At 52.3% G+C, this 22,767-nt stretch overlaps 1 protein-coding gene across 2 annotated transcripts in view; it reads right to left on the bottom strand.

Annotated features, from left to right (window-relative positions):
* The window catches only part of VASH2 (vasohibin 2), a 42,792-nt gene that overhangs the window by 6,228 nt on the left and 13,797 nt on the right, over positions 1–22,767 (bottom strand). For both annotated transcript variants that reach the window (XM_040263155.1, XM_040263156.1), the window contains exons 4-7: positions 22,484–22,540; positions 21,652–21,726; positions 13,971–14,352; positions 11,249–11,364 (exon numbers count right to left, since the gene is read on the bottom strand). In XM_040263155.1, coding sequence (XP_040119089.1) covers positions 11,249–11,364; positions 13,971–14,352; positions 21,652–21,726; positions 22,484–22,540 — 630 coding nt within the window. The remainder of the gene's footprint in view (positions 1–11,248; positions 11,365–13,970; positions 14,353–21,651; positions 21,727–22,483; positions 22,541–22,767) is intronic.

Below are 22,767 nucleotides of genomic sequence, written 5' to 3'. Positions count from 1 at the left end.
TTTGGCCTCCTTTTTCTAAACCTTTCCTTAGCACTTCTGCCAGTTCCCCACGCCCCCATTTGCTGAGGAACCACCACTATAAATAGCTTTATTTATTAGGCACTTACTCTGTACCAAGCATTGTTCTAAGGGGCACGGGTGAATTCATTCCCACCACGGCCTTACGGGGCTGATACTGTTAGCATCCATCTGACAGAGGAAGAAACAGAGGCCAAGAAAGTTAGGAAACGTGCTCAAAGTCACGTGGTTAGCAAGAGGTGGAAACCAGAATTCTCCTCCAGAATCAAAAGCAGATGACCTTAACCAAGAAGCGATGACCCTGACCCTTGGTCTCCTGCCCCCCACACAGAGCATCCTCCCAAGCACCTGAGGAAGACGTCAGGCCACTCCTGTCTCTGCATCCTGGCTTCTGGAATGCCTCCCGCATGTCTCTGCTCATCCCTTCAAGGACCAACCCAGATGCCACTTCCCCCGTGAAGTATCTTCTGACTAGATCGCGCCACAACACACTGCCCCTTGACCCACATGCTCTACCATTTCCTTCTGTACATCGCTGGATCAGGGGCCCAACTCCTGTTAGGAACCAGGCCACACAGCAGGGAACCATCTGCTGCTCCCCACCACTCACATTACTGCCTGAACCAGCCCCACCTCGCCCTGATCCACGGAAAAACTGTCTTCCGTGAAACTTGCCTGGTGCCAAAAAGGTTGGGGTCCACTAGGTTAAAGAATCCCAAAGGTTCATAATTCTTGAGTCTGCCTCACAGTCTGCAAACAACTGTAGAGAAGGGATCAAGTAACTTCATCTGCGAATCTCCACTGTTGAATATCCTGTACCTCTCAATAAACTCTGGTCTAGTTCCTTTGCTGTTTTTAATCTAAGTTGGGTCCTACTCTTTATGACCCCATGGACTGTAGCCTGCCAGGCTCCTCTGTCCCAGGAATTTCCCAGGCAAGAACACTGGAGTGGATTGCCATTTCCATCTCCAGGGGATCTTCCCAACCCAGGGATCAAACTCTCATTTCCTATATTGCAGGAAGATTTTTTAGTGCTGAGCCACCAGGAAAGCCAGTCTAGTTCCTACTAACGTGTAAATGGCTGATAGGATTTCATTATGGTACGTTTGTGATGGGATATTTTTATTTTAACAAAGTCCTAAGCCAGAATTCAAGCTACCATGAACAAACATTTTAAGAATTGACTGGAAGATTTTTTTTTTCTGTATATAGGAGAAGCTTTACCTTATCTTTGAAGGTCACTTGGGGAACCTGCCTACCTGTACAGCTGAATTTGGTTCTGTGACAACAGACAGCGTGGGGCCTTCCAAAGGAAAGGGACTAAGTTGTCTCCTTCCTCTGTATCCCCACCCTCATGCCTCCCACAACAGCCCAGAACACAGGGGCAGAGGAAAAAAGGCTAACACTGGCAGAACTGTGGTGCTGGAGAAGACTCTTGAGAGTCCCTTGGATTCCAAGAGATCAAACCAGTCAATCCTAAACAAAATCAACCCTGAATATTCATTGGAAGGATGGATGCTGAAGCTGAAGCTCCAATACTCTGGTCACCTGATGCGAAGAACTGACTCATTGGAAAAGACCCAGATGCTGGGAAAGATTGAAGGCAGGAGGAGAAGGGGATGACAGAGGATGAGATGGTTGGATGGCATCACCGACTCAATGGACCTGAGTTTGAGTGAACTCTGGGAGTTGGTGAAGGACGGGGAGGCCTGGTGTGCTGCAGTCATGGGGTCCCAACGAGTCAGACATGACTGAGCGGCTGAACAACACTGGCAGAAAATGAGTTCAACTGAGATTCCTGGCCAACTGTCTGCAAGGCAAACCCCTTTTCTTTCACGGCAACACTGGCTGAATTTCTTGGCCTGGCGAAGGGCACAAGTGGGTTATCGCAGCATGCCACCTGCCTGGGAGCCCAGCCAGAAATAACGGCTCAGTCCTCGCCAGCTCGTCTCAGGGCCAAAGCTGGGGGAGCTATTGTGGAGAGGCCCTTCCAAGTGCTCCCCGGCTATAATTAGAATAGAGCAAGGGGGTTTATTTTTAAGAAACACAAGCCCCAGGACGATGATTCAGCTGGGTCTGCACTTGCCCAGAACCTTGCACATCGGGTCCAGGGTTATTATTTTAGAACAATGTATTTCTCCAAATCCTTCCCTAGCCCAAACAAGGAAGCCTTTCCCTCTGAAAGGCTCTCGTGCGCCTTCTATTTTAGGGGACGTGGGGTAGGGACTTCAGGTTTCCTTTGACGCACTTTGTGGAAGGAAGGAGGGGGCACTTCTCTCCGCACAAAAATGGACTATCCCGGCCTCACTGCTATCATGTCAACGTATCCAAGCGTGAACCAGGCTAACTGCCGGATGGCCTGGTCCCGGGTCCACCCTCAGGCCCGCATCCCGGAGCCAGCGCAGCGGAGCTCTGCAGAGTGGGAGGGGGCCTGGCGAGGACAGGGTGACCACAGGGAAAGTGTTTTGTGGGGCGTGCCACTAGGGTTCACCACATACCCTAGTACGGGCTCACTGCATCTAGACAGTGAACAATCTCCGACGTGCGCCACCTGGGGCAGCCTCAGGGCCAAGGAAGAGCTCGGCTAGACTGGACGTTGGCATCAGGGAAGCCTCGGAATCAGAAAGTGATGGAGCATGTTGGGGATGCAAGTGGGGCAACCTGGGGCTGAACGAGGTGGTGTGTCTGTGTGAGACTGGGCTTCAGGAAAGAGGCAGTAAGTGGAGAAAAAGCCTAGAGGGTTCCCCCTAAACCACCCAGGTCCCTCCCTGTCCCCGGAACAAGGGCTGTGTCTGGGGCATCTCCTCTCCTCGCACCCCCAGCCCCCAAGCCGTCACTGGGCAGGAAGGGTCAGACGTCCTGAAGGGCTCCTGGAACTTGGGCACCACTCACTCATTCACAAGGATTTACTAAGCGGCACTTGGGCTTGCCTAGTGGTTCAAATGGTAAAGAATCTGCTTGCAAAGCAGAAGACCCAGGTTCAATCCCTGGCTTGGGAAGATCTCTGGAGAAGGGAATGGCAACCCACTCCATATTCTTGCCTGGAGAATCCCATGGACAGAGGAGCCTGGTGGGCCACAGTCCGTGGTGGGGGCAGAGTCGGACACAACTGAGAAACCAACACACTTAGACTTTGTGCCACGCGCCTTGCAGGTCTTTGGTTTACCAAAACAAATGGCTGGTCAGTGGAGCCAAAATCCATTCCCCCTCTTCTAATGGAAATGTACCCCTTCCTTCTCCCCTGCAGGTGTGAGATACCTCAGGGACGCGGCCCAGCTAAGCCCAGTTCCTGGCTGCCTGATGGGGACACACAGTCAGGCTGCTCAGGCTTCTCAATCCTGCCTCCCTTGAGGTCACAACCCCTCACACGCGTGCACACGCCCCTGTTCACAGGTGACACCCTCACACACTGCACACTTACAAGGACCAATTTAGCTGTACTCTCCACAGTCTCTGGATTCTACAAACAGATGTATCTCAACAGTGCAATGTTAAATCTTTCAGTCTTTAGTGTTAAGGGGGTGTGTGTGTGTGTGTGTCTGTGTGTGTGTCTGTGTGTGTGTGTGCGCTCAGTTGTGTCCAGCTCTTTTGCGACCCCAGGGACTACAGCCTGCCAGCTTTCTCTGTTCATGTGATTTTTCAGGCACGAGGACTGGAATGGGTTGCCGTTTTCTCCTCCATGTTAAGGGGGTGGAACAGATTAAATCAAGGTTGGCATCAGCCCAGCATTCACAAGTTCAGGGAGACCCAAGGCCCTCTGCTCCTATCTAGCTGGGCAGAAGTCAGGCCAGGCCAGACTCAATCTAGGACTCACGGCCTGTACGCCTCCGGGAGGAACACTGAGGGGGGCTCCCTCCCACCTGTCACCTTCATTCAAAGCCCACCCTGCTTCTGACATTCCTCACTTCCCAGGACCACAGGCACCACTGCTGGCAGCTGACAGGGAAGACAGCTGAGGCTGCTTGTGATCAGACAGGCCTGAGCCAAGAGGGATGCAACTCTGGAGAGAGCTCCAGCCCCCTGTCCTTTCTTTCAAGCCCTCCCCAGGCAGGAGGCTCTGGCCGGAGACCAGGAGCCAAGGCCGCTGAGAGTCCCAGGCACAGCTTCCCGGCTCTGACCTCACCTCTCCTTTCTGCGGCAGAGAGCCCCCGAGGAACCCCAGCGCTGCGTAACTATCTTCAATTGTCAGCTCTGGAGGCTCCTGGTTCACTCTGCCAGAGGTGGTCTTTCTTGATAAGGCCTATCACTTCATTTTGGTTTGTTCAAGCATCTCTGGCACCCTGGACCACCATGAAATCCCCCGAGGGATGAAGCAGGGCGGGCCTCTGAGTTGGAAACGTCCTTCTCTGGGCGCCTGGGAAGAAACCCCACCTCATCTGGGAGGTTCGACTTCTCCCTTTATAACCTTCCTAGTTCTCTCCCCCTCTCTGTGCCTCCTCTATGTTCCGTGTGAAGGAAATTTTCCCCTTTCCAACCACCCCCCACCCCTGCCCGGGGAGATTTCCTCACTTGGAATCTAAAGAGAATGACTTCTTGGGGCCCATTCAAAATATCTTCCATGTGGTTAGACCAAGGACCTGAACTGCTGCTCTCTGACTTCATTATGACGTCACTTAGAAATGACTTAGGGCTCTCCAGCCCCACTGCCTGGAGGCACCTTCATGAGCCTGGCGACAGAACGGGGCAGGAGTTCCCTCATCCGACCGTGGCCCAGCAGTGGAAGGAGACCTCACTGGGCTGAGGAACCTCTGTGACCCTGAGGGTCTCCACGGGGCAAGCAGAGCCCAGCGGAGCCATGGATCGCCCTCGAGATGAATGACAAAGAAGGAAAATCAAAAAGGAAGACAAAGGGAAGAAAAAGTCATGAGCAGCAAGAAGAGAGGGGAAGAGACCAAGGGAGCAAAGAAGCCAGATGGGGAGAGAAGGTGTTCCCATGGACCCTGGGGGACTCTTGCCCCAATTCAGAAGCATGTTCTCGGGGTCACTTGAATTGGCAGGAGCTGCCTTCATGGGAACACACGCAGCCCAGCCAGAAAACCACTGTCCACTCACCACCACTCTCTCAAGTTCAGGCCATGGATCAGGAAGCCAAGACCTGGGGACTGTCAGAGATGGAAAGGACTCCAGGGAGCATTCGGGGTTCTCAGTGGGGGCATTTTAGGCGGATTTGTTCTTTATTGGGGGGCGGGAATGGTCCTGAGCTTTGCAGGACATTCACCCTCTGGGCCCCCAGGCAGTCATGGGCAGCAGCATTATTATAAACCCTCCCCTTCCGCTGCACTTCTAACCCGTCTCCCCCAAGGAGGGCCCTGGCCCCTGTTGAGAATCTCAGTGAGCCTGAGGCCCACTGTCCTGAAGGAGCTGGTTTTAAGTTCACCAGAGGCCTTTCCCACCTACATAGCAAGCTCTCTCGGTTTACGAACCACAGGAAACAACCTGACTGTTCAGTGTGGAAGGTTCTTTAAATACTCCCAGGGGAGCAGAGAGGAGGCGGAAGGACTATTGGGCGGAGGGACGGGGGTGGGAGTCCCTGTTTCTCTCCAGAAGGAGCTCTGTCTCACCTGACACCAACGGGGTGACTGCCGTCTGCCCTCCCACTCAGCTGACTGTCTTGTCAACCCAGTGAAACTGATGCTCCTTTCGAGAAGGATTATTCAGACAAGTGCAAAAATGGCAAGGCATGCAGGGCTGGAAGGAGCCCCAGATGCAAGAAGGGGTGGGCGGGGGACACAAAACCACTAAAATTATCCACACGCACAGACAGGGGCTGGGACCCCACAGCTGAGGAGCCTCTTGGATGTTATGGTAACTCTTCCCTCTTGGGGCCACTCCCCAGCTTCACAGCGGCACCCGCCACATTTAGAAATGACTTGGCGGCCTTAAGTAATGCTGAAATAACAACATAGTAAGAGTCACCAGCTAAGACATTACTTTGCCAACAAAGGTCCATCTATCAAGGCTATGGTTTTTCCAGTGGTCATGTAGGGATGTGAGAGTTGGACTGTGAAGAAAGCTGAGCACAGAAGAATTGATGCTTTTGAACTGTGGTGTTGGAGAAGACTCTTGAGAGTCCCTTGGACTTGCAAGGAGGTCCAACCAGTCCATCCTAAAGGAGCTCAGTCCTGGGTGTTCTTTGGAAGGACTGATACTAAAGCTGAAACTCCAATACTTTGGCCACCTCACGCGAAGCATTGACTCATTGGAAAAGACCCTGATGCTGGGAGGGATTGGGGGCAGGAGGAGAAGGGGACGACAGAGGATGAGATGGCTGGATGGCATCACTGACTTGATGGACATGAGTTTGAGTGAACTCCGGGAGTTGGTGATGGACAGGGAGGCCTGGCGTTTTGTCATTCATGGGGTCACAAGGAGTTGGACACGACTGAGTGACTGAATTGAACTGAACTGAACAGTCACCAAACCCTTCCTGGTCCCGATCATGCTACACACCAAGAGGTCTGGAGTTTGTTACTCGATCATAACCACATTTGTCACTTTCTCGTTTCCTTGCGCAAAAGCCAGATTACCTGGAGAAAAGCCTGCTTGGGGAAGGCCATGGGTAGAGGCTGGGAAGCTGCTTTTCTCCAGACACACCTCTAGGAACCAGGCTGTCCTGGGTCCCAGTCTGTTGCAGTGGCGGAAGCTGGGATCTGGAGAGGGAGGGAGGAGCTTGGTGCTCGGTGTGTCTCGTGGTCCCCAGCTCCCACAGCCTTCATGTTACTCTTATCTCCTGCATCTCTCTTCCCTCTCTTCTTGCATGGGGGCCCCGTCATCCCTCATCCCACCCTGCAATCCGGAAGTCAGGGTTAAGGAGGAACCATGGAAGAGAAGCTGCCATCCTTGTAACGTCTCCATGTGTGCGTGCTATGTCGCTTCAGTCGTGTCCGACTCTTTGAGACTCCATGGATGGAAGCCCGCCAGGTTTCTCTGTCCATAGGATTCTCCTGGCAAGAATACTGAAGTGGGTTGCCGTGCCCTCCTCCAGGAGATCTTCCCAACCTAAGGATGGAACCTGTGTCTCTCTCTTAAGTCTCCTGTGTTGGCAGGCAGGTTCTTTACCACTAGCGCTACCTGGGAAGCCCTTGTAATGCCTCCATCCACTGTGAAACTCGAGCCAAGATACTTGCCCCACAGATTCCTCTCCTGGCCTCCAATCGCTGGGAGCAGAGAAAAGCAGCAGCAGGAGCTTCCACCACCAAGAATCACCATGGTCTTACTGGACTTGCTCACATCAGAGTGTCCACAGGAACCCACAAGCCGCCTGGGCTCCCTGGCTGGTCAAGCAACCAAGGCCACCTGATCCTGGTTGTGGGCCAGAACCACCACCCCCCAAATTCTGGCCCTAGGGAAGAGTTTATGAAGACCCCTGGGAGTCAGGGCTCGGCCCAGGAGAAGGGGCTGCCAGGAGGGGTCATGAGTCTCAGGGGATCTGGGGCCTGGTTGCAGCCCCTCTTCATCATTTTGGAAAAGTCTACATTTCCACTGAACCAAGAGCCATCACCTCTGTGCTCCTGGGGCCTGCCTGGCTGGAGCCGGGACCAGTTCAGGGAATGAAGAGGGGTGATGGACTTGAACCACACTTCCCCACAGGTCTTCCTTCCTGACCTCTCGATGACTACTGCCCTCTACCCTGTCTTCCTCTCCATTCCCAGGCCCACTCCCACGCCTCGGGAGGGCAGGCAGGGGAGGGCAGAGGGCCCCGACACTCGAGGGTGGCTGTGCACTCGCATCCGTGGCAATCTAACAGCTGTCCACTGCAGGCGCCAGCATGCTCACTTGCCTTGGCTGCGTGACAGAGTAGCCGGAGACGAGAGCAGGGGCATGGCCTGGGTGATGACTGAGGTCGGGACTTCTCTCTCTGGCCCCCAGGAGAAGGACCCATCGGGTTCCTCCCAGGGTGACTTCAGTGGGGCCCAACCACAGGGCCACACCCTCTGACTTCACAACAGCAACCTCATTACCCAGGGGCCCAGGCAGGACTAGGCAGGGCTGAGTCCCTGATCCACGCTCGATGGCCTCATCTGCCCCTCTCAGCAGACCCAGGACCTTTGAGACTTGACGTTCTGTTATATTTTGAAGGTCAAGCCCCAAATCGGTTCTCCCACAATGACTGACCAGACGCTGGCTCTCCAGGTGGCATCCCTAGACCAGCAGCACCAGGATCACCGGGGACTCGTTAGAAGGGCACCTTCTCAGGCCCCGGCCCAGATCTGTGGCATCAGAACCGCTGGGGGTGGGGCCGGGCAATCTATGTTAACAAGCCCTCCTCCTAGTGCTCAAGCGTTAAAGTGAAAGTCGCTCACTCATGTCCGAGTCTTTGTGACCCCATGGACAGAGGAGCCTGTCCATGGAATTCTCCAGGCAAGGATACTGGGAGTGAGGTAGCCATTCCCTTCTCCAGGGGATCTTCCCGACCCAAGGATAGAACCCAGGTCTCCTGCATTGCAAGCAGATTCTTCACCGTCTGAGCCACAGGGACGCCCTGTGAACAGGGTTATACGATGCTTCCATCTCTCCTCAGCTGGGCCCCGTGTGCCCATTTTCCACTCTGTACTGATAAGCCTCTTCCCCACTCGCACCAGATGACTCTGGCTCCCTCACAGCAGCATCAGCAACGTGATATATGGCGTCACCTTCCGCCGCCTCAGCGCCCCTAAGCCCTTCCGCGCTGGCCTTGGTGGGCACAGGCGGAGGCCCTCACGCCGGCCCTTTCTCCCGTTCTCTATTCCTTCCCCATCTCCTATGCTGGGTCGTCTTCTCGCACACTCAGGACCCTGACATGACTTCTTTTCCGCTCTCTTTCTGCTTTCTTTCCTGGCAAACTGATCCAGCTGTTGTTTCAACTGTCCCTTCTAAGTAGACGGCTCTAAAAGCAGGATCTCTATTCCCCAACACCCATGAACTCCACATCTGCATTTTCAGCAGCTTCTATGACGTTCCCCCTTACCCCCACCTCCGATGCCTAAGAAGCACCTCAAAGCCCATGGTCCAAATTCAAACTCCCTTCTTCCTCCACTCAAACTAGCACCAACACCACGACCATCACCAGCCGCTTGTCTTCCCAACTTTTGTCTCTACAACCAGCTTCTAAGATTGTATGGGCTTTACCATCCCTGGGCAATCACAGTCACTTTTTGCAGTTAAAAATGTAATCTGCCTTGGACTGCAAAGCTCCTGTGGATCCAAGTAAAATGACCCCAACAGGAATTGCCTTAAGAACCAACAACGGCCATCCTGTGCAAAAATCCAATCAGACAGAACACCTAGGGTTTCCTGGGCCCTGGATGCCAGAGTCTCGAAGGTAGAGCAAGACTTTATGGACCGTGCAACATTTGCTGAAGAGTTGAGAGCTCCTCAGGAGAGGACTCGGGCCTCCACGGGCAGTCAGGATAACCAACCAGATTAAAGGCTACCCTCCCTCAGTCCAGGGGTCACCAGATAGATTTCCATTTCGGGTGGGGCCCCTTACACTCTGCCCAGTGACCCTCTGGGAAGGGCTTCCAGGTCCATAGTCCTCTGAGACCACAGCTGCTTTGTTCAGTGACAGTCACGAATGGCTGCTTGAATCAGAGAGGACAGACAGGGTGAGCGTCGGGATCAAGGGTGTTGCCCAGCATCAGGGGCAGGAATAGGGTCAGAGGCCATGTGTGACAGGTCCAAAGCCACCCTGCTCCCTAAAAGGACAAACCTACGTTGAAACCACCGGGAGTTACTGCATAACACAGGGAATTCAATGTGTCGCACTCTGTGATAACCCAGAGGGGTGGGATGGGGTGGGAGCGGGGTGAGGGGGAAGGTTCAAGAAGAAGGGGACACATATACTTACGGCTGATTCACGCTGTTGTATGGCAGTAGCCAACACAATATTGTAAAGCAATTATCCTCCAATTAAAACTTTTTAGAAAAAGAAACCACTCTGACCTTCGGTTATAGGAGCACCCACCCCTCCCAGTTGGTCATTCCTCCCCTTCAAACCCTGGGCTCTGGTCCCAAGACCTTCCTGGCTGCTGGTGCAGAAGCCTGGGACTGGCAGTGGGAGGCGGAACAGAGATGAACAGGAACACTTCCCTGGACACGACAATACTTCATCCTGTCCTCTTCTTCCCCAAACCGAAGCAACGCTCTCCTCCCCCACCACCTTCCCAGAGTCAAGAGGCCGGGTTCCAGCCCCAGTTCTGTTGCTGGCCAATTACACGACACAGCACACGATCTTTTGTGCCCTGGTTCCTTCCTCTGAAAAGGAAACTGTAAAACTCTCTCCTCCCACTACAGGAACACTGTGACAACAACAACCTACTGTGTAACACAGTTCAGCATCCACAAATCGCTCTTATCACATCTTCTAACCTGAGCTTACAGCACCCTGTGAGATAGGCAAGAAAAGCATTCTGATCCTCTTTGACGCACAAGGAAACTAAGACGCCCCCAGGCATTTGCCCGGGCTGCAAGGTGAATGGGCGCATGCGCCGGGGCCCCTGTGCCCCGGACCCCTGGGTCCCCGCACGGTGAGAACCCGTGTGACAGACACAGCAGGCCGCTGGTGTTCATCAAGGCAGTATTTTTTTTCCCACCGTACTCATGGCCCACATATTTGCCGGGGGATTATTACTGGCTACTTTGGGCAGCCTCAGCATCTCGAACTGTCATTTCTTAAGTGGATCACTTTGATCTAAGAAGGAAGCGAGGAGTCACCAGCTTCGAGGCTAAAACAGAGGAGGGTACAGCCAGCCAAGGAGAGAGGAGAGGCCAAGCGCTGTTTCTGATGCCATCCATGGAGGGCAATTGCACTTTCTACTGGGCACAGAGGGCTAAGGTTCTATTAACAGGCAAGTTCATCCCTTCTAAAAGTCTCAATTTTGGGGTGAGAGAACGTGAGCCCAGAAAGGTAGCATGACACGTCTAAGGCCCCACAGCTCCCTAAGCAGCTGAGCTGGCTCCAGACCCAGGCTTCTTAACTCTAAGCCCAGGGCTCCTTCCAGGCTCTTCTCTATCTCACAGCGTCTGGGGCTTATCCCTCCAGCTGTCTCTACATCTGACCGTCAGGAGGGTGACAGCACTGGGGGGGTGACGTGCATGGGGGACCTTTGCTGTCAGAGATGTCCCCCATGCAAGAGGCCCATCTCTTGGAGATCACCATTTGGTTCGAATGCCAAGCCCAGGACAACCCCATGAATGTATGCGCTGAGCCTTGAGTGGGGAGTGGTGGCGGGGAGGGGAAGGTACTACTCACGACTTGTCTCGCCTGCCGAGCCGTCTCGGGGGGCTCGCCTGCCTCCTGCGGGGGGACAGGGATTTCCCCCGGCTTCTCACTTGGGTTGGAGAGTGGGCACTTGCAGGTTTCAGGATCTGGAGGAGATAGAAGGAGTCACCGCACTGGCTCCCCAGGGACCCTCCCCGTGCCTTCCTAAAGCCCAGCATCCCAGCCCTGCCCACTCGTCATCCCATGCTGCCCAAGGCCCTGGGCTGGAAGACTTCTGAGAGAAGGTCTGAGCCACCCAGGTGCCTCTCTCATGAGGCACCTTGCTGCAACTAGAGAAAGCTGGAGTGCAGCAACAAAGACCCAGCACGACCAAAAATAAAGAAATAAATAATGAAATTATAAAAAAGTCAAAAAAAGAAAAAGAAAAGCCAAGAAAGTCTTGGGCAAACCAGGATGAGTGGGTCACCCTGCTGTATAATTTATCAGATTACACAGAGTCACGTTTTATCTCGGGTTTGCTTTGTGAGTTGCAAAGCCGTGGGGCATAAAATTCTGACCTGGCGTCACAAGGTCACCACAAAAGCAGAGGGGCCACTGCTCAGAAGGTCACAGGATGACCCTGTGCCCCTTCCCCCGTAACAGACAGCCCAGTGCCTCAGCCTCCTGGGGCTGTTTGGTTGCTCAGTAAATTCCCCTCTTGTGCAGACAAAGTCCCATCCATGTTGCCCCAGAAGCCAGTTTGTTCTTCCCTGGATCCTTCAACCCCACACACATGTGCATGCCTGCTAAGTCGCTTCAGTCGTGTCCGACTCTTTGCGACGCTATGGGCGGTAGCCCACCAGGCTCCTCTGTCCATGGGATTCTCCAGGCAAGAATACTGCAGTGGGTTGCCATGCCCTCCTCCAGGGATCAAACCCTCTTCTCTTGCATCTGACATCTCCTGCATTGGCAGGCAGGTTCTTAGTCGCTAGCACCACCCAGGAAGCCCACAGCATGTTCAAAGGATCAAGAATCTCCATTCCAGGGAATTCCCGGGCGGTCCAGTGGTCAGCACCCCACACTTTCACTGCAGTGGGCCCAGGTTCGATCCCTGGTCAGGGAACTAAGATCCCACACGCTCATGGTGTGGCTAGAAAAAAAAAAAACTCCATTCCAAGTGCTACCAAGAGAAGTTGACGAGTCCTCAGGTGCTAACCACAACCAAGCCTAAATTCGGCATCAGCACTTTCTCCTGTGGGCCTCGGTGTAGACACAGCCCTCAGTGACTCCACAAGGCCTGTAGTGGCAAGGACAAGCAGGCGTCCTGTCCCCTCGGCAGTGACGCGGGCGCTTATGAAACTACGGCAGGATGTGTGCTCCTTTGTTTGCCATTGTGACACCAGGTCAGAATTTTATGCCAAGGGCTTTGCAACTCACAAAGCAAACCAGAGATAAAACATGACTCGGTATAATCTGATAAATTATGCAGCAGGGTGACCCACTCATCCTGGTTTGCCTGAGACTTCCTTGGCTTTTCTAACTTTTTAAAAATCATTTCATTATTTATCCATTTATTTTTGCTGCGTTCCAGCTTTCTCTAGCTGGAGCAAGCAGGGAAGTTGCCACCTTCCCGTCGTAGCACATGGACTTCTCCGTGCAGGGGTTTCTCGTGCTGCAGAGCTCCGGCTCTAGGGCACCCAGGTCTCGGTAGTGGTGGCTCTCGGGCTCTAGAGCTCGGGCTCTAGAGCTCATGCTCAGTAGCTGTGGGGCACAGACTTGGAATCTTCCCAAACCAGGAATCAAACCCATGTCTCGTGTACTGGCAGGCAGATTCTTAGCCCCTGGACCACCAGGGAACTCCCTTTCTTGGCTTTAAATGCTCAAAGTCTCATGTCCTTGAAAAGCCTCAGTCTCAGGGAAACTGAGATGATTGCCTGCTCTTATTACTAAGACAAAACAGAACAAAACTGGAGCCTTAGTATAGACTGATGAACAGTTTCGATGAACTCACAGAAGGAACTACAGGCCAAGACTTTGCTTCAGCTTCAACACCCACATGGACTTTAGCTCTGGTTTTTAAAGTAGTAACTGCAAAGAAACTTAAATTGTCCATGTCAAAAATCAAATCTGATAGGGCCCACATGGGGTCTCATTGATAAGATGGCTCGTTATGTCAACCCGGCAAACAAAGAATAAATCACAGTGATCTCTGAGACCAAATTGCCCAAATGGTATCCTGTTATCTCACGGGTGCTTATCTTCTCAAAGCTGCGAGACCACCAGATTCCAGACCTCTGGCTATGCGACCACCCCTTCAGAGAATTTTTCATTGGTGGGGTATAAGAAGGACTCCATCAGAAAGGGAGAACGCTGATTCTCCTTAAAAGCCAGTCACCCTCTCTGTTCCCTCTAATAAATTTCCTTTTTTCTGCCTAACTGCCAGGCTCACTCTCTTTTTCTCAGCAATCACCTTACAAAATCCTTTACAAACTTATTTATTTATTTTTGGTCACACCACGTGGCATGTGGAATTTTAGTTCCCTGACCAGGAATTGAACTTGTGCTCTCTGCAGTGGAAGCTTGAAGTCTTAACCACTGGACTGTCATGGAAGTCCCCAAAATTATTTAAAAGGGTGGCTAATAAGCAAGATAACCTCGAGAAACTGTTGGCCATCTCAGAAACACAGGGCACGTGGCAAGAGAGAGAGAGAGACAGAGAGAGGGAAAATGAAAGAAGGGCCTTGCATCCCTTATCTGCCTCCCCTGCACTGACCTTCATCCTCATGTCCCTGGCGTATTTCTCCAGCTCCTTCCTTATGTCAGCCCTCAACATTTTTGAGACATTGAGGACCAGCTGCTTCCACTCAATGGGCTGGAAGCTATGAGGCTCGTGGGGGACATACAGTCCGATCTTGACCTTCTTGACTGTGTGAAGATACTTCTTGTAGGAGTCTTCAAAGTCAAAGATGAGGTCACTCAGAGTCCGAAAGGTCAATGGCTTGTCCATCAGCTCAGCCCTTCGGCTCATGCCCAGCGAGCCATAGCGGCCGTTGCAGTAAATCCCCAGCACAACGTGGTGAAAGTAGTTTCCTGAGAAGTAGGTTTTAAAGCTGATGGGGAATCGCTCGATGGAAGGCTGTCCATTTGTTAAGTATCTTAAGACAATCGGAGTCAAGGAAGAGAAAAGAGGCCTTGAAGATACCAGAACTTGCACTCCCACACGGCCAGGGGATCCACTCCTCTGCCTCTGAGCAGACCCAGACCTCATCTTTCCAGATTAATCCTCTTATAAAGGATTTACTCGCTATCTTTGAGATACCTACTGTCTGCTGCACACCAAACCAAATTTTATGGGACAAAGAGTGAAGAGTTCCTTTCTTCTTTAGTAATTAAATAAATACAGGCACAACCATCGCAAGGTACTTTTTCTTTACCTGGTGCTCTACAGGGGATAACGAGCTATTAAAAGTCGGTTTATGCCACTGGAATGATGTCTCAGTCATTAATTCTGACTCGGGTATGTGGGGCAGACCCGGAATCGAAGGCCTCCGCAACGGTGCGGGGAGAAATGATGACCAGAATCAAGGCAAGGCAGTGGAGACGGAAAAGACCCAGACCAACTGATGGAAAGGGAAGGGACAGGATGGTGTCGGGACGCGTCACACCCGCACCTCGCCTGCTCCTCTCACTGGCCCTGGCACAGCCATGCCAGCAGCCGTGGGTACCACCGGAGAGCTGCCTGCAACTCCTGACCCCCGGGCTCCCCTCAGTCCCCAGACCACCCGGGACAGAGCTCAGCCCTCTCCACAGACTGGCTCACTGGGATCGAGCCATCCAGTCTCTATTAACTCAGTTTGGGCTCAGCAACTCCACAGTGCACAGCTTCAAGTAACCGCCCCCCAGACTCCACACGCTGCAACGCTGGACGAGAGGCATCCTCACATCCTCAGGTCTGTATCCAAGTCTCTGGACAGTCCTAGTGTGGCCATGGGGACTCGCAGATCCAGCTCCTCTGCAGAGAGACACTAAAAATCCAGATACTCTCTGCTGAAAACTGCCGGTGTCACCAGGCCTTTGCTAAAGTAAGTAACAAGCCAGGCTCTTAACACGGTGCACGTGTGCATGCTAAGTCGCTTCAGTCATGTCCGACTCTTTGCCACCCCACGGACCGTACCCTACCTGGCTCCTCTGTCCATAGGACTCTCCAGGCAAGAATACTGGAGTGGGTTGCCGTGCCCTCCTCCAGGGGATCTTCCCAACCCAGGGATCAAACCCGTGTCTGTAACATCTACCTGCACTGGCAGGCGGGTTCTTTACCAGTGGTGCCACCTAGGAAGCTGGCTTGTGCATGGTAAGTGTTAATACTTGGTTAGTGGGTACAGTTCTCTACTCTCTGGGAACTTGTCTTCACCATTTCTTATCTCTGCTCCAATTCACTTTCTACACGGTGGCCAGAATGATCTATTGAAGCCAAAATGCAGCACATGTCCTGCTTTTACTTAAGTTTTCAGTGTCTCTCACCTTCTCCAGGACTTAGTCCAAATCCCTCCGCAAAGTCTGCTGTGATTCAGCCCCTGCTCACCATCCTCTGTACTGTCTCATCTCTCCCACACACTGACCTACAGCTGATCTGTGAAAACTTTTTTTTGTGTGTGTGTGGCTGCACAGCTTGCAGGATCTTAGTTCCCCAACCAGGAATTGAACCAGCACCCTTGGCAGCGAAAGCGCAGAATCCTAACCCCTGGACCGCCAGGGAATTCCCGACCCATGACATTTTTGCAGAATACACCCCAAGACCATAAAGAATTCACAGATCTATGCCCACTGCCCTCAGCACATGTGTTCCCCCAGAATATGAAGTCAAATATAACTAAAAATCTTAAATGACCTTTAGATTACATCTGACTCATTGGAAAAGACTCTGATGCTGGGAAAGATTAAAGGCAAAAGGAGAAGGGGGGAGCAGAGGATGAGATGATTATAGTATCACCGACTCAACGGACATGAATTTGAGCAAACTCTGGGAGACAGTGGAGGACAGAGGAGCCTGGTGGGCTACAGTCCATGACGTCGCAGAGTCAGACATGACTTAGTGACTGAACAACACACACACACATTACAAAGCTATGAGACCAAAGCGACCTACGAAACGTGCAAAAATAAACCACTATACCCACTGTACACGACCTCAGGTCCCTATTTTAGTATAACTTCTTTTTTTTGGCTTCTTGCAGGTCAGGGATTTAAACCTGGCAGAGATCTTTGGGGTCTCCCAAGAGCCATGAGTGGTAAGGATGCTATGGACTTTCTCGCTTTACACAGGCCACACCCTGACTGGAAGAGCCTCACTTCCTGGTTGTGATACCTTCCCTGACCTTTCTGGGTGTGGATGAAATTCCCTGCATCCCCTGCAAGAGCTCCCAGGGCACCTGGCGCTTATTCGCCCAGCACTGTGTGTAAGTGTTTGTACCTTACAAGGACAGGAGTTGTACTTTGCATCCTGGGCCTCCCACAGGCCGAGCACACAGAAATGTCTGCTTAATGCTTGCTGAAAGGATGAACCTTACGTTGTGAGGATACATCTCCTTATGCTTAAAGGGAATGCACTCCACAGAGGAAGACAAACACTGGATATCACCTACATGTGGAATCCAAAAACCACAACATACCAGTAAACGTGACAAAAAAGAAGCAAGACTCACAGGTACAGAGAAGAAACTAGTAGGTACCAGCAGGGGGAAGGGGCAACATAGGGATGGGAAGTGGGGAGGAACAAGCTGTTGGGTGTAAGACCGGCTCAAGAATGTATTATACAGCACTGGGAATGGAGCCAATATTTTGTAGTAACTGTAAATGGAAAGTAGCTTTTAAAATTATATTAAAATTTTTCAAATAAAAGTAATTAAAAAAAAAAAAAAGGACTGTACAGGGTATAGAGCTAATCCAGGTACCCTTAAAAGGAAGAAGTCATCTGACCTCAATTTAATCACAGATGGCTCCTCTCTATAAAAATGGTTACCTGCTTTCTCTTCACTTTATCACGTGAGGTTAACTGGCAGTAAGGGAGTGAAATCACATCCTTCTGGGTCCTCTTACATAAATTCTTCCCTGCTTTCTGGGGCGAATTCTCTGGGGCTGGAACAAGGGCACTCCTCAGTTAAGTCAGTGTAACAAACACTACTTCCTATGCCAGACAGACTGCTAAGTAGGGCTGTGGAGTCAAAGATGAAGTACACAGCTCTTCCCTGAAAGTCTGACAGAGAGACAGACTCAACATGGACGCAACGCTGGGGCTTCCCTGGTGGTGCAGTGGCTAAGACTCCATGCTTCTCCTTCCAGGGGCAAAGGTTTGATCTCCAGCTGGGGAAGATCCCCATGCTACATGGTGTGGCCGGGGAAGGACACAATACCATCAGCATGGCAGTTCTTCAAGCAAATTAAACACAGAATTACCATATGACCCCGCAACCGTACTTCGGGTACACACCCAAGAGAAGCAAAAGCGAGGACTCCAACAGATACTTGCATACCAATGTCACAGCAGCTTCTTCACAAGAGCCAAAAAGTGGAAATAACCAAACGGTCTATTCAAGGGCTGAACAGATAAACAATGTGTGGTATATACATACAATGGAATAGTTCAGCTTTAAAAAGGAAGGAAATTCTAGCATATGCTACAACAGGAAAGAAACTTGAGGAAATTAATGTATGTGAGATAAACCAGTCAGAAAAGGACAAAGAGTGTATGATTCAACTTTGTGAGGGATCTGGAGGAGACGAACTCGTAAGAGAGGCATAAAGTAGGATGGCGGTGGTTAGGGGCTGGGGACCCTGTTTAACGGTCTTAGCATTTCAGTTGCAAAGAGGAGGTGGTGGAGATGGACAGTGGTGATGGCCGTATAACAGCATGAATGTCCTCCATGGTACTGAACTGTATAGTTAAAAATGGTAAATGTAAACCAGTCCATCCTAAAGGAAATCAGTCCTGAATATTCACTGGAAGGACTGATGCTGAAGCTGAAGCTCCAATACTTTGGCCACCTGATGGGAAGGGCTGACACATTAGAAAAGACCCTGATGCCTGGCAAGACTGAGCTCAGGAGGAGAAGGGGACGACACAGGATGAGGTGGTTGGATGGCATCACTGACTCGATGAACATGAGCCTGAGCAAGCTCCGGGAGTTGATGATGGACAGGGAAGCCTGGCCTGCTGCAGTCCATGAGGTCGCAAAGAGTCGGACACGACTGAGTGACTGAGCTGAAGTTGTGAATATGTCACTACAATTCTTAGAAACCCTGCGTTTGCAATATGTCAAGTCATTACGGTGTACATTTTAAACTTACACAGTGCTCTAAGTCAATTTTATCTCAGTAAAACTGAAAAAACCCACCCCAGTGCAATCCGTGCTGAGAGAGAAGAATCCCAGCCACCTCAGGGAGAGCAGAGAAGGGGCCTCGGTATGACCACACCAGGATTCCTATGGGACAAGCAGTCAGTCAAGGGGAGAAGAGCGAGTGGGGAGTGACTGGAGGGACCACTAGCCAGCCCATCCTGTGACGAGTCATCACTCACTCAGAATTGCTCCATCACTCCGGCAATCAATGGGACCTGGAGTCTCTGTGAACAGAGAGGGAGGGGACTAGAAGGTGTAGATGAGGACTTTCTTGGGAAAAGAGCAGCAGTCCCCCCAGGCTAGGGAGGTTCGGCCCAGCACCCAGCCTGCTGGGGCGATGCCCCCCCTGCCTCTGATAATACAGCTGTTACTGGAGAAACCCTAGCACTTGAGCCCCAGGATTAAGCCCCAGCAGGGCCAATGCCCCCCACCGCAAAGAAGTACCATGACCCCCAAGGCTCGGTCTCTCCAGCACGATCGCAAAACCAAGATCAAAAGAAGTGGCCCATCACGAATGAATCCTGAACTCTGCGCTCACGTCAAACAAGAGAAAATAAGGACAAGCTGACGGACACAGGGTTCCGAGAAGCAGCCGAGTCGACCTATTTCAGAGTCGTCAACGCACCCCTCGTCCCCCAGGACCTGCGGAAGGACCCGTGGGAGGCAGACGGATGACCCGAGTTGGCCCTTGGCTGTGCCTGGGAGGAAAGCAGGCCATGGGGATGCTGACGGAGCAAAGACAAAGAGGCCGTTGCTTTTAGAATCCAGCTCTGTGTCTCTTGTCTATGCAGGAGTCAAATTTCCCTGAGTTTGGCAGTATTTCTCCACCCTCCCTCCACTTCTCCAAAATGACACATCGGTAAGAACAAAAGAGAGCCAAAGCAGGCTGCCTCTGATCCGGACAGGCCCAGGGGCTGGCCACAGGTACAGCCCCCCAGCCCCGAGGGTTTTAAGCAACTCCAGGAATCTAAGCTAATTTCCACTTGGACTGATGCAATTGCACAGCGACAAGACTACCACGTACAGGACTGTCCTGTGACGCCAGATGACCTCCATCCAGGGGCCCAGCGACCCCACCAGCACAGGGTCTGGAGGCAGCTGGCGCCCACAGCGAGGGGCTCCTTCACCCACCACCAGCAACTCCCCGACAACTGTTCGCCCATTAAACTTACAGGAGGCTCTGCCCAACAGCTGTGTGGACTCCTGCCTCCAAAGGGTGGGGCCTGGAGCCATCTGCTGTTCCCCACCCCCCACCCCTGCCTTCCTGCTGGGCTCCCAGACGTATCCATCTCCCTGGTGGGGAGCAGTGGAGAGGTATGACTTGGAGGGGTGGGCAAGGGCCTCCACAAGACTCAAGTTCCCATTCTTCAGGCGCGAGCCCGGGCACCTGTGGACAGTTGAGTTTCAGATCCGGCCAGACAGCGGTCTGCAGATGAGAGGGGCAAAGTTCCCTTCCCCATGAAGATGTCCAGGGGGGGCCAGGAAAACAGACCAGACCCAGCCTACCGTCCCCAGTCCGAAGCCTCCCGCTGCCTTCTAAGTCTCCTCTCTCTCCTGGTTTCCTTTCCACTTCTCTTAACTGCCCTCCTCAGTCTCTGTTATGGGCTCCTTGTGTCCAACTAGAGCAGAAAACCCTGGGTGTCATCCCTGAAACCACGGCTACCCCGAACGCCCGCCTGCAAGTTTCTATTTCCAGCGAGGACCCTCCTCCTGAGCGCCACAGTCTAATACACGACCCGACACCCCCACAGGCACCTCAAATTCAACACAACCAGATCGCAACTCACCTCCCCATAACTCTGACCACCCTCTGTGAGTCCTCCCTGTGGACGGGGGCATTACTATCTGATCACTCAATTTGCCAAACCAGAAATGCAGAGTCATGGCCTCTCTCCTCTAGCTCCGCACATATGAGTCCCCGCGTGGGGCTGAAGACACGTCCAACTCCCCTCCTCGACCTTCACGGCTACGTCTGAATTCAGTCTGCGCTCGAGTCTCTCACCTTCCTCCAGCCCATCTTCCACAGATGGTCGACTGATCCAGAAACCTATACTCATGGACTTCCTCCTGCATCGACACCAGCTAATTCTCGGTCCCTGAGAGTTTCTGAAACTGTCCCCTCAAAGCCATTCCCATGGCCCAGACCATGGTTCAAGCACCACCATCCCCCTCAGGGAACGGCTCCTCACTGGCTTCGCAGAGCAGTCTCACCTTCCCCGGCTGCCCTTCCATCCGCCCCAAGAACTGTCTCTCCAGGGTGCATGCTCATCATGTCCTGTCTCTGCTCCAGAGATTTTGGCAGGGCTGCTCACTGTCTTTGGAAAAAGTCACCCTTCTCAGCACGGCACTCAAGGACCTACCTGTCCTAACCTGGGGCCACCTCTCGAGCTCATGTCTGGCTGCATTCCCTTGACAGGTTCACCCAACCCGTGTGTCCTGGGATGGGGAATTTCTCTGCTTTTCTACCAGATCAGGCTCTACTGCCGCCACCACTAAGAAGTCAAGGGTCATCATGGTTATTCTGGACTGTATTTCCTCTCAGGCTGAGGAGCCAGGCACCTAGTGGAAAACGGAATGGAAAGTGTGAAGAGTCCAGACCCTGGATTCAGCCTTGTGTCCTGTAGGGACAGGACACTACATTACATGGCCTGCCCCTCCACAGTCCACTAGTTCTTCCTGCAGACAGGTTTCAGTGATCCCATGGGCGTGTCCTTCCTGTTGCAATGCCAGGTAAATGCAAAAAAAATAATGACACACCGCTCTTGCTAGTCCCCCCGAAGCTAGACTTCTCCTCGTGATGAATGCCGTCTGGCCTGGGAGCCAGCCTCGAAGCAGGCTTCAGCTCACAGGTTACACTGAAGATGGCCGAGCAGCTGAGCTCTGATTTGGTTCAAGTCCAGATGGTGAAAGTTCAAGAGAAACACCAGCGGAACTTGACAATTTCCTCCACGCAGATGACCAGCATCATCTCTGAGGACCTAGGATGCGAAAGGCACAACCAGCCCAGAGTGATGCTACCGTCTACAGAGCACATTTAAACTCACATTCCTTAAAGGATACATGCCCAGGATGACAGCTTCAAGGCATTTGATAGGCAGGGACTCCCGAGTCATTTCTTTAGCTGTTTCCATTAACCTGTAGGGTAGAGCACAAGGAAGGATCTCAGGTTCCTTTAATTATGCAGTTGGTCTGTGTGTCAACCCACAAGTCTCCACGCTAGGCCCAGCATGCAGGAATACGGAGGAAAAGGGGAGAACTGGCCTTGCAGGAGGCTGGCAAAGTACTTGGCAGAGCCAAAATTCCGAAATTCTCCACTCCTCTCTCCAAGAGGTAGTTCTGGGAGGTTGCATGCATGCATGCTAAGTCACTTCAGTCATGTTCGACTCTTTGCGATCCCGTGGACTGTAACCCACCAGGCTCCTCTCTCTGTCCATGCGGATTCTCCAGGCAAGAATACTGGAGTGGGTTGCCATGCCCTCTTTCAGATCTTCCCAAACCAGGGATCAAACCCAGGTCTCCTGCATTGGTAAGCGGGTTCTCTACCACCAGCGCCACCTGGGAAACCCTTTGTGAGGTTAGTGCCCCTAACCCACAGTACCCTCCCACTAACCCAGGACAAGGGATGTTACAAGGGAACAAGTGAAAAAGGCCACATAAAACAAATTTCAAACGCCTCCCCCATTCCTGAGTTAGTCTCCACCACTGAGCTTGGCTGTCCAGAGTAGCTCAGACCTCAGTCTCACCTCCACCCTGGTCCTGGGGCAGCCCCACCCTCACCCCTTATGGACCAGAATGTTTGAGCACTGGGATAAAGGACCAAGAGTGGGAGAGAAAGATGACAGCTCTTAGACAGAAGCACAGTCTCCTGGTCCATAGACCATGTACCACTTACCCACTCAGCGGTCTCATCTTCCTAATTTCAAAGAACTGGGTCCCTGTATGATTGTATCTGTGTAAAGTATGTAAAGGGAAAGTGACAGAAAACTCCAAAGGCCCCAGTAATCCAACAGAAGAAGCTATGCTTGATTTCTCAAAGGGATGAGGGAGTCGGGGCTTTCTAGGTGTCCAGTAGCCAGAATATCACCAACAGCATCTTCCTCCTCACTGCCCTGCCCTGGAGGCCCCAAAGCACCCTGGAACTTCAGACTAGCTCTTTTCAATATGCTCTGTATTTTG

This window comes from Oryx dammah, unplaced genomic scaffold (assembly GCF_014754425.2).
Source record: "Oryx dammah isolate SB20612 unplaced genomic scaffold, SCBI_Odam_1.1 HiC_scaffold_21, whole genome shotgun sequence".
Classification (NCBI taxonomy): domain Eukaryota; kingdom Metazoa; phylum Chordata; class Mammalia; order Artiodactyla; family Bovidae; genus Oryx; species Oryx dammah.
This window is presented reverse-complemented; position numbering and strand designations above follow the sequence as displayed.